Raw genomic sequence first — 15,230 nt, 5'->3', positions numbered from 1 at the left:
GGAGCAATTGTGATTCTAATAATTGGGAAGGGCCTTTTCTGAGTGTTTGTTTTCCCCCAGATTTAGCTCTGGATGGTGTTTTTTTCTCTCAGTGGTGAAAAGCAGTAAGAAGTAATTGTTGCTGCTTTCTTTATTGTCTTTAAGCTGCAATAACTAGGACCGAAATTGTAAAGAAATGAGAAAAAAAAATAAGTATTTGGGGGTATAATTCAGAGTGTGGCTTCTGATTCTTGCAGAGGTGTGGAACCCTTTGCAAGGCAAAAGCAGAGTTTATAGAGAGCAAGGACTGAATACAGCTCCTGTCAAAGCAAAAGGAAAGATTGCTGCTTCTTTAATGAGTTTTGGATCTGGCCTAGAATTAGGAAAAAATCTCAAGGAAAAAATTCAATCACCGCATTTGGGAAAAAATGTAGATGGGTTGTGTTTACTTTGTGGGTTTTTTACCTTCCATTAAAGATGAGGGAGTGCTTCTAAGAGCTTTGCCCTTGGTTGCTGTGAGCACCCACAGTGCCTGGCAGGGCTGTGAAGTGTCCTGGCTCACATCAGTGGATTCAGGGAATGTGTCAGACCATGGAAACTGGAATTTCTGCACCAGATAAGTGACCCAGTGCTCCCTCCAAGGAGGAGACCCCACTGGAATGCAGAGCTGGAGGACCCTGCTGCTCCTGGGCCACACAAAGCTGTTACAGCAGCTCCTGTGGGGCTCTGCCAAGGAATCCTTTACACTGGAAAGGTTTTGGTGTCTCAGTTTGAAGGAGATGCTTTGACGATGACATGGGGAAAAACCAAAGGCCAAGTTCTGTGACATAGCAGCAAATAAAAAGCAAAGGCAAATGTGTCCAAGCAGAGATCTAGATTGGAATCATTGTGCTGATGGAATTTGATTCTTTGATGCCTCAGGCCATATCTTCCTCCTATTTTCAATCTCTAAATCAGCTTGCAAAGAAAAGTGGTTATGATGGGCATTTGTTATGCTACTGCTGGAATAAAGCAATAGCATTTAGGTTGTCAGTGGATTTTTCTTTTTTTCATCCTCCTTTTTTAATCTTGTTTCCTAAGAAACGAGATTTGTGTGATTGTGCTCTCTGCCTCTGCACCTAACAATCTTTGCACGGAGAGCTGTTTCCTACCAAGTCTCAGTGATGGGGAGAAATTCCTTTACAAGTTTATGAGAGGAGTGGCTGGACAAAGGGCTGCTGCTGAGAAGGTGGCCAGCAGCAAGCCTTGAACTTTCCAGCCCCTGGAGAATCCTCTTTGGTTGCCATCCAGGCGGAAAGGGAAGGCACAGCTCCCGTGTTTCTCATCCTCTTGCTCACATAACAGCTGCTGAACCGCTGCCAGCTGCACTCCCCAGTGGAGGGGAGCAGGGAAGGGATCTCTGGCTGACTCTGATGCCTCGTGCTGTTCAGCTGAGGGCTTATCAGGGGCTGGGTCACCCGGGGTAACAGCAGGATCCTCGGGAAGCAGCTGGAGACAGGCGAGCTCCAGGACAGCATCCCTGCTCTGCTGGCATGGCCTGGATGGGGCACAGCCTGATGATGGAATTCTGCTTGTGGGAAAAAAGGTGACAAACACAGGAGCAGGATTTTAAGGCCATGGCAACTAAGCCTGTCTGATTTAGGATTTTCTGTCAGTTTATAACACTCCTCTTTCCTAGCAGAGCTTTCCTCTCAGCTGCTTTGACTGAGGGATGTTGTTAGGCAGGACAGGTGAGGAAGAGCTGGAAACGCTCTCTGGTCTGTTCAGCATTCCCACATGCACTGGCAGAGGATTTAGGTGGTTAGTAGGGACCTTTGAGCAGCATCCCACTCCCCTGGGAGCTGTAAGTAGGGACTGTGCACGGGCTTCTGCCCTTGCAGTGCAAGTCTCTGCCTTAGCAAATCACTTTCTAAGCACTGTGAGAGCATCACCAAGGACAGGTGATAAGTTCACTTGGCTCAATCATTTTGTCACCCTTCCCTCCCAAAACTAATGGCCATTTTGCTGTTGTCATTTCCCGCAGCTTGTGGTCTCGCTGTTATGAGAGCTGCTGTGTCACAGGCATTCCTCCTCTCCATGAGCCTGGGATCTCCTTTCCCTTAGGCAGCTTCCCTGTGGCTTCCAGCTGTAAGGCTGATAGGGAGAGAGAGCAGTAAACATAGATAATAAACATACATCAGAGAAAAGCACACTGTTCCTGCTGTTTCTCAAAGGGAAATGTCAAGACCCGTGTCCACATGGGGATTGTTGGGAAGAGGATGTGTGGAGGAAATCTCCAGGCTCCCTCTTTTCCTGAGAAGGCTGAAGCAACACTTGCCTGTGCAAAGGGAAAATCCCTCAGCTTGGCTCTGAGCTGGTTCTTTATCAGAAAGGCATTATCTGGGTAATTAGCTCTGCCTGTGAGTACAAATGTCTTTGGCTCTGTCGTGCATGTGAGCCCGGAAGGAGAGGTTTGCTGAAGCATCCCTGAGATGCTCCCACTTCAGCAGCCACAATTCAGGAGGAAGCCTGGTCCTGCCAGCTGACTGTAATTAAAGTGAGGCTTCACAGCCACGTGCTCTCCTCTCTGCTCTTGTGATAATTAAGTGGTTCTGGCCTGTTGCATGATCAGCTTTGCTTTTGGTCCCTGTTTGAGTTTGTCAGTGCAGTGGGACTGGTCCTCTCTTCTGACCCAGCCCTGCCTGTGCAGTAGCAGATACTGGTGCTTCAAAACTGGTATAACCATATCCTGGTGCTTCCTTCCCAGCAGCAGTGGTGGTTTGCAGTCAGCTCACCTATGATGCAGTAACTCCCCTTGCCCTTCAAGCAGTTTGGGTGACAGCAGTATCTCCTGTTCCCTCCATTTCTGTCCCTGAGATCTTCCCTTGTCTTAGCTATTGCTCCTTTCTGTGCCTTCCTGCTCCCTGCAGCTTTTCCTGGGAAGGACTGTCCTGATGTGGGCAGGGCTGGTGGTGATGCTTCAGTTCCTCAGGCTGAGGCACCCAGGCTCCCAAACTTGGGAGCTTTCCGCAGCAAATCGCATCTTCTATTTTGTCCTTCTTTTTGAAGCTCCTTGCCAGAAGGCAGCAAGGACTCAAGATGGGATTGGAGCAAGAGGAGCGTTCTTCTCCTGGGTTGGCAATGGTTGAAAGAGAAATGGATGTACCAATTCCTTTGATTTTTCTCATACATTTTCATTATGGAGAGATAAAAATGGGAAACCTTGGAAGTCCTCCAGGCTTGGTCCTGGCCGTATTTGGAGGTGGTTGTGCACATCTTGGATCCTCTTTCAGCAGACTGTGAGTCATTTGGCTGCCTGTATTGGACACAGAGCTGTGCTAAGTCAAAGATAAGCACTTCTGAGTCTGTCTCTCAACACCATCATTTCTAACAGTTGGTTTGGAGCTGTCAGGCGGGATTGAAACATTGCACAGTGTCTCTTCTCAATTACACGGGTGCAAATCCAGAGGATTTCACTGGATCAGTACCAAAAATAACAATCCTTTCAGCAAGCCATGAACCTGGCTGCAGTGGGAGCACTGATGGGAGTGGAGATGCTTGGGCACGTGGTGCCATCATTGCCAAGAACAACAGCTTGGGAAGGAGCTCACTGGAATGGGCTTGGTGTTCCTGGTATATGTGTTAAAAACAGGAGACCCTGCCTCTGTGGTACTAATGCAAAATTAGTCCTGCAGGACCCCTTGGTTGGTTAGATTTTGTAGGGATCACTCCAGTGTGAATTATATATTGGATGCTTTATTAATAGGAGTAACTGCTTGGACTAGGGGAAGGAGTGAGTGACCATCCCAGCTCCTGGAAGCACAGGTTGTTTTCTTAAGCAAATTGTACCATGAGCTGCATTAAATATTCATCTGCTGGGCCACTTGGGGTGTTTGAGTGGCCCTCCAAAAGGTTATTAATGCACAGAGCAGATGGAGGCACAAAGACTGTTGATTAAATTCAGATTGCCTTTTGCCACCGTTCTAATGCCAGCTGGATGGCAGGAAGAATTACCCTGACTCCTTCCCACACCTCAGCTGCCTGGGTTCAGTTCCCTTCTAATACCCCCTGACAACACAAAACATAAGATGAAGCAGCCTTGAAGTGGCTCTGACATGGAGCATGGTCAAAACATCTTCCAAAACAGTGGGTCAGCCAGAGGAACCCACCTCTTCCCTCAAGCTTCTGCCCCAAATGCAGAAACTGGGCTCCTTTTTCTTTGTCCATTTGAAAACAAAGTTTTTTTCATGGGGGAAAAAAATGAATGGAACAAATGGTTAGCAGTGCTTTCAAAAAACCCTGGGTCAGTGTCTGTCTGTTGTGACCACCACTAACCAGGAGCCTTCTCTAGGCTGAGGAGCAGCCCTGATGCCCAGCATACTCCCAGGTCACAGCAATCAGCTCTTTGGCTCTTGTTCAGTTTTAACACTGCTTTTTCTTCTCCCTCCAGGCTATGAAAGTCCTCTCCAAAAAGAAGCTCTTGAAGCAGTATGGATTTCCACGTGAGTATCTCACATTTAGAGGTCTGCCTGTTGTCCTCAGCCAAATCTCTCTGTAGAAACATTGTCTGCAAGGACTGCAGAACGTGGCCTCCTGTGAAAGCTGCCCATGTAGTTGGGAGCTGGTTAAAGTGCAGTGGGTGGTGAGGGGGCAGGTACAGCCACAGGGAAATTCAACAAATGCAGTAATGAGATTCCTGGCTCTGATTTTTGTGAGTCTCTTTGAAGTGGTGACTCTTCCATGTTCACCTAATTAAGCACTGGAAGTTAGGCAGGCTATTCCCCCTCCTTTCAGTCTCTTCTACCCCTGGGATAGCACCTGGGATGCCCCAGATCCATCTGGGAAGCTGGGAGCAGCTGGTCTGAATGGGACTTGGAGATCTCAGTTCCAGGTGGGAGACTGCAAAGCTTTGGGATGAGAACAAGGTGATGAGATCTTCCAGAATAGCTGGGGGTGTGTGCAGAGGGGCCAGTGGCTGCTCATCCTGTGTGCAGGTGCTGCTGCCAAATGAGGAATTCCTCACTGTGCTGTCACACTTGCAGGTCGGCCTCCTCCCAGAGGGTCAAAAGCATCCTCTGGAGACCAGCCCAAACCCATGGCACCCCTGGACAGAGTCTATCAGGAAATAGCCATCCTGAAGAAGCTGGACCACATCAATATCGTTAAGCTGATAGAGGTGAGCTGCTTCTCCACCTTAAGCTATGCTGAAAAAAGTCTGGTTTGTATTGCAACAAGAGGATTTTTCTTCAGCTGCTCCTACTTCAGCCAGAATTGGTTTAAAATAGATGCTCAGAAATTTAGGCTGGTGATTCCAAGCAAAGTCTTACTGACTGTGGAGGACAAGCTGCACGCTCACCCTGCGCTCTGGGCTGGTGCCCAGGAGAAGGCAGCTCACTGTGCTGGTAGAAATAGCAGTGAGCTTTGATCACTGGAACTTGTGTGCAGACAAGCCTGGGAAGGTGCACAAGTGCAAGGTTTCAGTGCCATTTTCATTATTGACTGAGGTCAGTTTAGGACATGCAGTGCCTTTATTGGTAGGCTGTTTTCCCAAATACAGGCAGAAGCCCAGATTTTTCTGGAGACAGGAAAATCTGTCCTCCAGAACCCCACTCTCTGCAGGACTCTGTAAATATTAGCCTAAATTGTTCTCAGTGTTCTGCAGCTCAGCACAGTATACTGGGAGTGTTACTTGCTTAAAAAAAAAAAAAAATTTCCTGCTGTTTTTCACTTTTTTTCCCTCTTTCCCCTTACTTCTTTGTGATCTCTCAGGTCCTTGATGATCCTGCAGAGGACAACTTGTACATGGGTATGTGAGTCTCATAAGCTAACAGAACCATCTGGGCTTAGGCCTAGTGATGCAAGTGACACGTACCAGGACTCGGGGTCAATACGGGAGGAAACTTGTGCCAACTTCAGCAGACTTATTTTTTTTCTGCCAAGTTAAAACGCCTGTAAATGCAGCTGGGATGGAAAGGCCCCGTGCAGTAGGGTAAGGCAACCTTGTGTCAGTACAGCTGTGCACATCTCTTTGCCATGGGGACACTAAAAAGACCTGAGAGCTGCTCTGCCCTCCCCTCTGTAGAGCTGATTCCAGTCCCAGAGCCAGGAGGGGAGAGAAGGCTGCAGGGTGGTTTCCTTGTCCTCCTGCTGTGAAACTTCTGTAGGCTGTGGATAGTGGCAGTGACTCCAGAGTCACTGCAGTCTTGTCTGGGGGTGCTCCCTGTGACTCCTAACCCAAATTTGGGTGAAACATTGAGGGACAGGCCTGGGAGGCCCTGAGGTGCCCTCTGAGATAGGCCAGAGGAGGGGATGACTGACCCTTTTCCATCTCTGCTTCCCCAAACTGTTTCCTGATGAAGCAGGTTCAAAGACTGCTCCTCATGAAATAATTATGGGACACTTTTGAAGCTACCCTGAAGGAGGACTCTGCCTAGCAAATGAAGCAATTTGCCTTTGAAAGGCCACTTTTCCCTTTGGGCTGAAGCCCCAGTGGCATCTGGCAGCATCTCAAAGTGATGGCACTCGTGGTGGGGAGGGTGATTGAGGCTGTTGTTTGAAGGCCTGAACTCCTGGGGATTGGAGGAAAGGGGAGAGATGAGGTAGAAAGCTGCAGAGGGGAAAAAAACCCAAACCTAAACCAAGCTCTACCTGTGGAGAAATAGCAGCAACAGCAGCAGGACAGGTGGGGATTCTCCTGGTCTTATTGAAGGTTGTGCTGGTCCCTAAGTGAGGAGCAGTGGCCATGTCCCTGCTGTCCATGTTCCACCACCCCTTTCATCTTCCTGGGATCCCGTGAAGTTCAGGCACATCAAGCTCCTGCCTCTGCAAAGCAGATCTAGAGGAGGTGGTGTTTGCTCCTTGCCTGTGACTGCTGGGATCAGGCACTGCTGTGAGCACTGGGATGGGATGGGATGGGATGGGATGGGATGGGATGGGATGGGATGTCAACAGGCACTGAGCAACCTGCAAAAGTAGAGAGTGGTTGAATAGTGAAATGCTTCCACAAGCTGCAGCTTCTTCAGCCTGGAGGGCAACACGAGCCAATTCAGGCTGCCCCGTTGTGTTTGTTCCTTCAGAGGATCCCACACTGCTTTGGGGAGGGGATCTGCTCAGATTTTTTGAGAGGTGCAAGAAATCCCCATATAATTAATGGGGAAAGAGCTCTCCTACTCTAGATAAAAGCAGATCCATCTCCTGTTTACAGAGCAGGATCAGAAAAACACTTTTCCCCAACCTCCTAATCAGACACACAAACTCATGTGCTCCACAATCCTCAACTCACACCAGCAAATCCTCTTCAGTCGCTCCCGCCAGCGAGTGTTTGGCTCTGACAAAGCTGTAGCTGTGCTGCTGATTGACACAGCAGAAATGGAGCAGCATGTTCTTACAGCATCTCCTTCACTATCAGCAATTTAGTAGGGATATCACACCAAACACCCTCCCTTGGAGATACAACGGGGCTCAAATCAACGAGGGCTGACACCCAGAGCGGCGGCACCGCGGTTGATAAATTAGCACCCGCTGTCTCCCTGTACAGAGCTGGCAGGAGAGGGGATATTTGTCTGTGCTGAAGGGATGAATATTTTCATTTTGCATCCTCTGGTGTCCTTATCACGGGTGAGGGAAGAGAAATGAGTGGAGATAAATTGATTTTGCAGGTATGGGAATGGATGTGTTTTTGTAGGTGATGAATAACAAATAAGCCCAGGCTGCTCTTCTCATTCATTCATGGTTTATTTCCTTTTCTTGCAGTGTTTGACCTCATGAGGAAAGGGTAAGTAGCCCTCCTGGGATCCCTTCTGTTGAAAATTTTGGTGTTCATCATCAGGTTCCCATGTGAAATGGAGGTTTGATATGTCCAGTGGGGCAAACCCTGTCTGCAGGGGAGGCAAAACCCAGCTGTAGTTGCCTTTGCACTTCTACAGCCTGGAATGATGTGGTGAATAGAAATGGGCTGGGAGGACATGTCCTGGTGCCAGACTCTGATCTGGAAAACAAATGCTATGAAAATTCCTCATCAGGTTCCTGGAAGAAAAGGTTTGAATAGGAATATTCTGCTGGGTTCCAGCCACATTGTGGCTTCCTCTGACACAAGGGGTGTGTGGTTGCATCAAGATTTACTTGCCACCTGCTGCCTTATTTTGCCCTCAGCACTAACCTCTCATGGGAGGTGTTGTGTTGTCACATTTCTTTTGCATAGTAGAAAAAGGGATAAGGTGGTAAGAGCTTCCTTGCTGTTCTTTGCTACACCTGCACTGATTCTGCAGCTCTGCAGTCCCAGTGAGGTGACGATTTCTGTGCCCAGGATGGAGGAGATTCCCAGAGGGGTTATTTTTCTCTCTGGCCCCATGAACAAGCTGCTGGCAAGAGGCTCTCCAGTCTCCCTGGTGATCAGGCTGATGCCTGTCCTGTAGGAGAGGGAGCTGCTGTAAATAGCTGGGGCTGGGGAACCTGTGGCTCATCCAAGTGCAGCCTGGCTGCCTCTGGCAGGAGGCAATTAGACTCCATTAGTGGCTCTGCCAGCCCTGCTCTCACATTATTTCTCCCTGGTTTCAGCAACAGGAAAATGTGCATAAAAGAGGGAGGGAAGGCAGTGGCAGAAAAATGCAAATGGGAGATGAAGGTCATCAATCAAATGAGCAGCAAGGGAGAAGAGGGAAATGCTGCAGAAAGGGTTTGCTGTGGGAAGAGCCACAGAGCCTGGTTTTGGCAATGGGCTGTTCTCTGCCAGGGTTTGGCTTGCCAGGATGGTGTCCCAGGAGCACTCACTCAAATCCAGCTGCAGTCAGTGGATGTGTGCCCAAATGCAAAGCCAAGCTGCTGAGCACAGGCAGGATTAGCCCTCAGTGCAGTGAAGTCTTTATCTCCAGCCATTCATCCATGGGGGAGCAGGAGACTCTGACTAGCTCTTACAGCCTCTTTGCCCTCAGCTTTCAGCAGGCACAGGCAGAAGAGGGGCTTTTAGAGGAGACTGTGCATCCCTCAGCAGTGGCAGCATTCAAAGAAAAGGAGAGGAGAAGCTGACCAGGTAACCTTGGCTGTTCAGGGCTGAACCCTGAGCAGCTGAATAGGTTTTTGAAGCAGTTTAGCACAATACACTGAAAATACTCCCATCTAACCTCTGAGCCAGTGGTTCATGTCTGGATTCTGCCTCAGTGCAGACCAGCTGCACAATGATATTGCATCAGGACTGAGCCCCAGCAGGCAGGACATGCAGTGCACAGCAACAGGCACTGTCCCCACTGCTGACTGGGATCTCATGGGAATGCTGGTGCTCACAGCCATGAGCAGCTTTAGCAGGAAGCCAAAGGCCAGCTCCAGCTTTGTTCTTCTCCCATTAGGACTGTCAGTGAGTAGTGTTTGACTCATTTTGTGCAGACATCAGCAGTTAATCCTGATGATGATGATGATGAGGGCTCTGTGGCTCATGCTGGCTCAGGGGCTATGCAAAGCCACCCATCACTAGCCAAGCTCAGTAACCAAAGCATCACCACGTCCAGAAAGAATGCACACACCTCCCTGCTGTGCCACAGCACCCAGAGCCTTTTGGGAGCCTGGTCCTCAGTGCTGGGGCGTGGAGAACAAACTCCTCCAGCAAGGGGTGTTACTGCCCTTCTGCAAAGCACTGAGCTGCTGTCCCTCTTCCCAACAGGCCTGTGATGGAGGTGCCGAGTGAGCAGCCCTTCAGCGAGGAGCAGGCTCGGCTCTACTTCCGAGACATCGTCCTGGGCATCGAGTACTGTGAGTACCCCAGAGCTGGCAGAGGGTGTGCCTCAGCTCCCTGCTCATCTTGACACTGGGGGAGCTGTTGGATGAGCCAGGGAGGGCCCCTTGGATTGCCTGGGATGGAGTTGCTGTTGGAGGTGGCCCCTCTCAGCTTGGGTTTACCCAGGAAGTGTCACAGAACCCTTAGAAAGGACATTAGGCAAATAGTTTTTTCTTCCACCTATTTCTTTTTTATTCTTCTTATTTATTCTTATCTTTTTTCTTAAATTTATTTCTTTTTGGAGGCTGTCTTTGAAGCAGTAGCAGAGGCAGAAAAAGGGTGTTTGCAGTGTCATGGATTCAGTCAGCTTCAGCTGGAACAAATCCCTGTCTCTAGCTTAGCAGGGCAAGCACTGGCCGTGGCAGAACTGGTGAGCAGCACAGGAAGGATGTCTGTTCTTGCCCACCCCCCTTGCAGAATCCATCTGGGTGACTCCCTGTCACTCTGTGCCCTCCCAGGAAGGTGGTGGATCAAGTTCCCAGGCTCTGCCCAGACTCCAGAGCAGAGTTCCTCTTTGTAGCCTGTTTGATTATTGTCACCTCCTTTGGTGACATCTTGTCCCTCTGTGGCTGAGGCCAGATTCACTGCTGAGTGCCTGTTCTGCAGAGTACAGGGAGGCCACCATAGGCCTGTGAATCTAGCAGGGATTTTTCTGGCCCCATTGTCATTGACATGTCCCTGCTGGCACAAACCTGTGATGACCAGGATGGTCCTGGAATATCTTAGGTACAGAGATAGGACCAAAGCTCTTATGACTGGAAAATTATCCTGGAAAGGAGTGCTGTGGCAGAGGCTTATAAAATCCTACGTGTCAGGGAAGTGCTGGACAGGAAATGAATCTTTTTTGTCTCTAAAAACACAGTAACTAATGGGTAGTAAACAAAATAATCAGGTAGCCAGTTTAAACCAGAAGGATTTACTCACTTGGCTTCAACCACTGAGAGAGAACAAGTCTCTGAGCATGATGGGCCTTGCTGAGGCAGAGGAACATGGTTTGCAGGGTCTCAGTCCCTCTCCACATTGAAATGCAGCACCACCTCATTTTTTGTCTAAAACCAGCAGGGAATAAAAGCAAGTCTGACAGTCCAGAAGCTTCCAGGTGCTGCAAAATTAGTCAGGTCACCCCAGAAAATTGGTAGAAATTAATATATGAATAGGAATCTCAAGACTGTCTTTGAGTAGAGCTTGAAGGATGAAGTTGCAGCTTTTTATATTCCCATTAGCATTCAGATTGCAGCAGAGCCTGTGTGCCTCAGCTGGGAGATCCAAGCTCTGCTGTGCTGGATGCTGCTGCAGGAACAGTTCCTGCTCAGAGGAAACTTTGAGTTTCATAGATTGGGAAAAAAAAAAAAAAAAGCCCAGCAAAGTGTGGGTAGTCTTAAGCAGAGGGAGTGAAATTCAACAATAAATTATAGAATGCCCAAGCACTCTCAGCAACAGGAACAATAGGATGCTTTATTTTGGACCATTGAGTAACCACTTATTTTATTAGCAAATGAAAGTTAAAAATGGTGTTCTCTCTGAACTGCTGGGTAAATGCATGGCAATTATTATATAATTAAGAGGAAAAGTGCACCATTTGTGCATGTTGAAGGAAGAGTGTTGCCAGGCAATCCAGAGATTGCAAGGTAATTTTAATGTAAGCATCCATAATTGTTGTGTAATTTGGGAGGCTCAATAACCATGCAACTGCTTGAAGCTCACAGCAGCAAATGCAGCATTGTTGGGTGGATTTCATCAGGTTAGAAGTTGTAAACTGGATTCCTGTTGGAGCCTGAAAGGTGTTAATGGTGAGCAGGAAGGGGCTGTAGAAGCCAAGGTGCTGGGAGACGTTTTAAATCACCTTTTAAATCAGTGGTGGTGGCATGTCTGTGTGTCTTTGGGGATTGCTCTCACTGATTTTTTCATGGAGTTTGCCTGGGGTGGAGGCCTTCTGCAGGAGGTCTGGCTGTGGGGGAAGTTTGGAGGGAGGCAGCAGTCCAGGTGATGAGAGTTGGGTGGGAGACAGGGACAGAGCCCTGGAGAGAGCCAGGAGCTCCCTGGTCCAGGCAATGGCACAGTGCTGTCACCTGCTTTTGGCTGGGTTTCTGGGTTTAGTGTGTCTAATAGCACACTTTGATCCAAGCAGAGTCCCAGCCTTGTTCACCAAGCAGTGAAGAAATGGGTTCAAGGTCTGAGAGTCAGGGAGATCTGCCCATGGTCGAGTCTCCCTTCCTCTGGCCCCTACAGTGCTGGGATTTTATTTGGAGTTTAGGCATGGTGATATTAATGTTCTGTTTTAGAGGCCCTGCCTTAGGCCTGGACTCTGTGGTGTGGGCTGTGTCAGGAGTTGTTTCAGCACATACAAACTGTAATTGGGCTCCTGGTGAAATGGGCCCTTCAAAGGAAAGTGATTTTGCTCCCAGTTTCAAGACCTGTCCAGTACTGCTGGCCCTGCACAGCCCCTCAGGAACTGGGGAGGCAGTCTGGGAGTGGTAATTCCAGAGTGTGCTCAAGTGCTTTGGATGGGAAAGTTGACTGGATTATTTGTGTCATTAACTAAAGCATGTGCTTAAGCATCTCTGTGAATTAGGGATATGTGCAATTTCCAGCCTTTCCACTTGTAACTCCCCTCTAGCAGTGCTTGGCTGGGGTTATTTCAACTTCAGTCTCCCTTCTAGTAAGGCAAACTTTGCTGTCGTAGAGGTACTGAGCAGAAATGTGTGTGCTGGGTAGGAAATAGTCATCATGCTTCAGCAAAAGACATGAGGGATATGCCAGGTGGGTATCCCAGTTTGATTTTTGGATTGGGACATGAGAATCTTCATTTAGTAAGAGCTGAGTAAGGAATAAGAATAAGCAGCCAAAAGGGCTGTGTGGGCAGGAGCCTGGCTGTGACACTGGCCAGGAGCAGACAGTGCAGAACACGCACACAAGCGTGACCCAGGGGAAAACCCTGCTGACTTTGACAGTCCAGATGAAGCACAGTGACTGTCCCTGCTGCTCTGGAGCTGCAGGCTCAGTATTCGAGTCACGAGAAGCTAAAACAGTTTCTGTCAGCCTGGCTGAAGAAGAAAAAACCTTATTTCCTGCAATCTCTGGTGAAGTCTGCAGTTCTCCTCCTGTGGCTGTGTCTAAGAGGGGGGCAGTTTTGGTGTCCCCTCTGCAGAGGAAGGCTCGTCTCTCTGAGCTGTGGGGTTGAAGGGAGGGTAATGACATGCAGCTAAAGGCATTGGGGAATTACCCTTCCAGCAGCAGCTCTGCAGGGAGAACTGCAGTGACCCAGGGCCCTGCATGCTGAGCCTGGAGCCTCAGCAAAGGCTCTGGCTTTTCAAAGCTGGATTTTCTGAGATAAGGCTTATATCTCATATCCCATATCAATATATGGGCATAATTTCCATTATCTTAAAAGAAAATTTAAGCAAATGAGCCAACACAGTGTCTTCTGAAGAATATCTAGTGCAGGGTAAGTCCAGGGTGGGTGCACTAAAGCACCAGTGGTGTAGATGGTTTTATCTGCTTTGGCTCTTGGCAGAGGTGAGTTCCTCAGGTTGGTGTGGGTCAGCAGAGCTGGGATATGAGTCTGTGGTGGAGCTGCTGCATGCTCTGTAATTCCCAGAAAGCTGCTTGCTCCCATGTGGGAAATGGGGATCTGCCTCTTCTCTGTCTCCTGCCTCTTGCCTGTCCAAGTTTGGAGCTCCTCAAACAGAGCTTGTTGGGGTGAGAGCTACAGCTGCAAGCTTCTGGGTGTTATAAATGACACCACCAGGAGAAGAGAGGCTGGCTTGTGTTTTATCACGTGCAGACAAGCTCTCCTTAGCTGATAGAAACCAAACAAAAAACCCTTTCATGAGCTGCAAGTGTTGCTGATAGTGATCAATGAGGACTCTGTACAACAGTGAGAGTAATTAGCTGATGGAGAAGATCAGAGAGATGTGCTGGGGCCTCTTTAGATCAGGCAGTTTGATTTTTGTTGTTTGATGCCGTTCTGTGTCTGCTGGGGGTTGGGAGCAGCCCCTGGCACAGCCTGTGCAGGTTGTTCTGTCACAACAACCCTTGTGCCCTGCTGCCCTCCCTCCCCACGCTGCCCTGGACCATGGCAGGGAGCTCTGCACGTCCCCTGTGGCTGGTGATGAGGCTGTGCTCCTGTGGGCTGGAGGACAGGAGCAGAAGGACAGCACAGACAAGGTTACCTGTCTCTGTTCCCTGTTGCTTCCTGCTGGCAGTACCCACAGCACAGCCTGTGCCAGGAGCACGGTGCTCAGCTGAGGATGGAGCACAGAGAGGGAAGCTGAGCTGCTCTGGGTAGCACTGAGGTGCAAAACTTGGGTTTAAGCAACTTAGCCAAGTGGCAGAGGCTTCATGGGTGCAAGAGAGCAGCAGAACAGTGGAGAGCTGACAGCATCACAGCTGGGATCCTCCCCCTGATGCCATGAGCTGAGCATGGGATGGGGCTGCTCCCCCTGGACAGCCCTGTCCTCCAGCCCTTCCTCAGCAGAGCACTGAGGATGAGTCTTGATCTGTTTTGAGCTCTGTCTGGTGGTGCAGCAGTTTCCTTGGGAGGGTGTTAAATCATTTCTTTGCTACAGGGGCAATGTGAGAGTAATACTAAGCAGACTCTGCAGTAGCACCATATGGATTGCTTTAGCCCTTGAATGGGAATGGGATTCTGGTTTTAATCAAGCAGAATTCAGCAGTGGCCTCAGTAAATAGCAGGACGTGTCAGTGCATTGCAAAGTTTTATATGCGTAATTTTTAAATGAGCTTTCAGCAAGTTTGTGTTAATCTGCTGGGTCTCCAAGATTCCCAGAAAGGAATGCAGTGAAAAACACCTTTTCTAAAAGGAGTAAGGAGCAAGATCTCTTTTACCCCTTCTATCTGTGCTTCCTCTGGGTCTTCACTCCCTGTCAGTGGATTTGTTGGCAGACAGTTCCCAGGCATCTGCCCCTGAGTGAAGGGGAAAGTCTGTGGGATCTAGAATGAGGAGTGTTTGTAAAACAGCTGTTTCCTCCCACCAAGGGCAGCTGAGGGACTGAGCAGAAAGGAATGATGTGGTGTGCTCAGCAGGGCTTTGCTAAGAGGCAGGGAGGCAATGGGAGAACTGTGGAGACCCGCATAGGAGGGAACAGCTAGGAGTCAGCTGGCTCAGCAGCAGAGAACTTCCCCAAAATCTGCCCTTTTCTCCAGTCCCATCTACTGGAGCACAGCTAGCTGCTATTACCAACTCAGTTCAAACACATTGTAGTGAGGAAACAAAACAAAAAGCCCTAAAAAGCCAGATTTTCAGGAAGTTATTAGGCAGTTTTTTGGGCAGTTTTTTCATATGGGCTTGAATTTGAGCAGCATTCTCACCTGGAAACTCAAATATTCATTGGCCAAATGAGCCATTGTTTGATGGCATTGATTTTTGCAAAGGATGTGTTTCTAATTTCTTTGTTCTTTGTTTCTGTGCCCAGCAGTCAGCAGTGTCCAGACCTGCTGGGGACCAGCAGAAATGGGCACTGAGGAAACACGTGGCAGCTGGAAA

The 15,230-nt window shown here is 48.9% G+C and overlaps 1 protein-coding gene across 7 annotated transcripts in view; it reads left to right on the top strand.

Moving 5' to 3' along the window:
- The window catches only part of CAMKK1 (calcium/calmodulin dependent protein kinase kinase 1), a 75,158-nt gene that overhangs the window by 41,841 nt on the left and 18,087 nt on the right, over positions 1–15,230 (top strand). For all 7 annotated transcript variants that reach the window (XM_005525864.3, XM_088066266.1, XM_088066271.1 and 4 more), the window contains 5 exons: positions 4,409–4,460; positions 5,001–5,134; positions 5,728–5,764; positions 7,711–7,732; positions 9,611–9,699. In XM_005525864.3, coding sequence (XP_005525921.1) covers positions 4,409–4,460; positions 5,001–5,134; positions 5,728–5,764; positions 7,711–7,732; positions 9,611–9,699 — 334 coding nt within the window. The remainder of the gene's footprint in view (positions 1–4,408; positions 4,461–5,000; positions 5,135–5,727; positions 5,765–7,710; positions 7,733–9,610; positions 9,700–15,230) is intronic.

Source organism: Pseudopodoces humilis, chromosome 23 (genome assembly GCF_049639895.1).
Source record: "Pseudopodoces humilis isolate 2021_Gansu_Grassland_sample_001 chromosome 23, ASM4963989v1, whole genome shotgun sequence".
In the NCBI taxonomy this organism is placed as follows: domain Eukaryota; kingdom Metazoa; phylum Chordata; class Aves; order Passeriformes; family Paridae; genus Pseudopodoces; species Pseudopodoces humilis.
The sequence above is the reverse complement of the archived record's forward strand: the minus strand, read 5'-3'. Positions and strand labels throughout refer to the sequence as shown.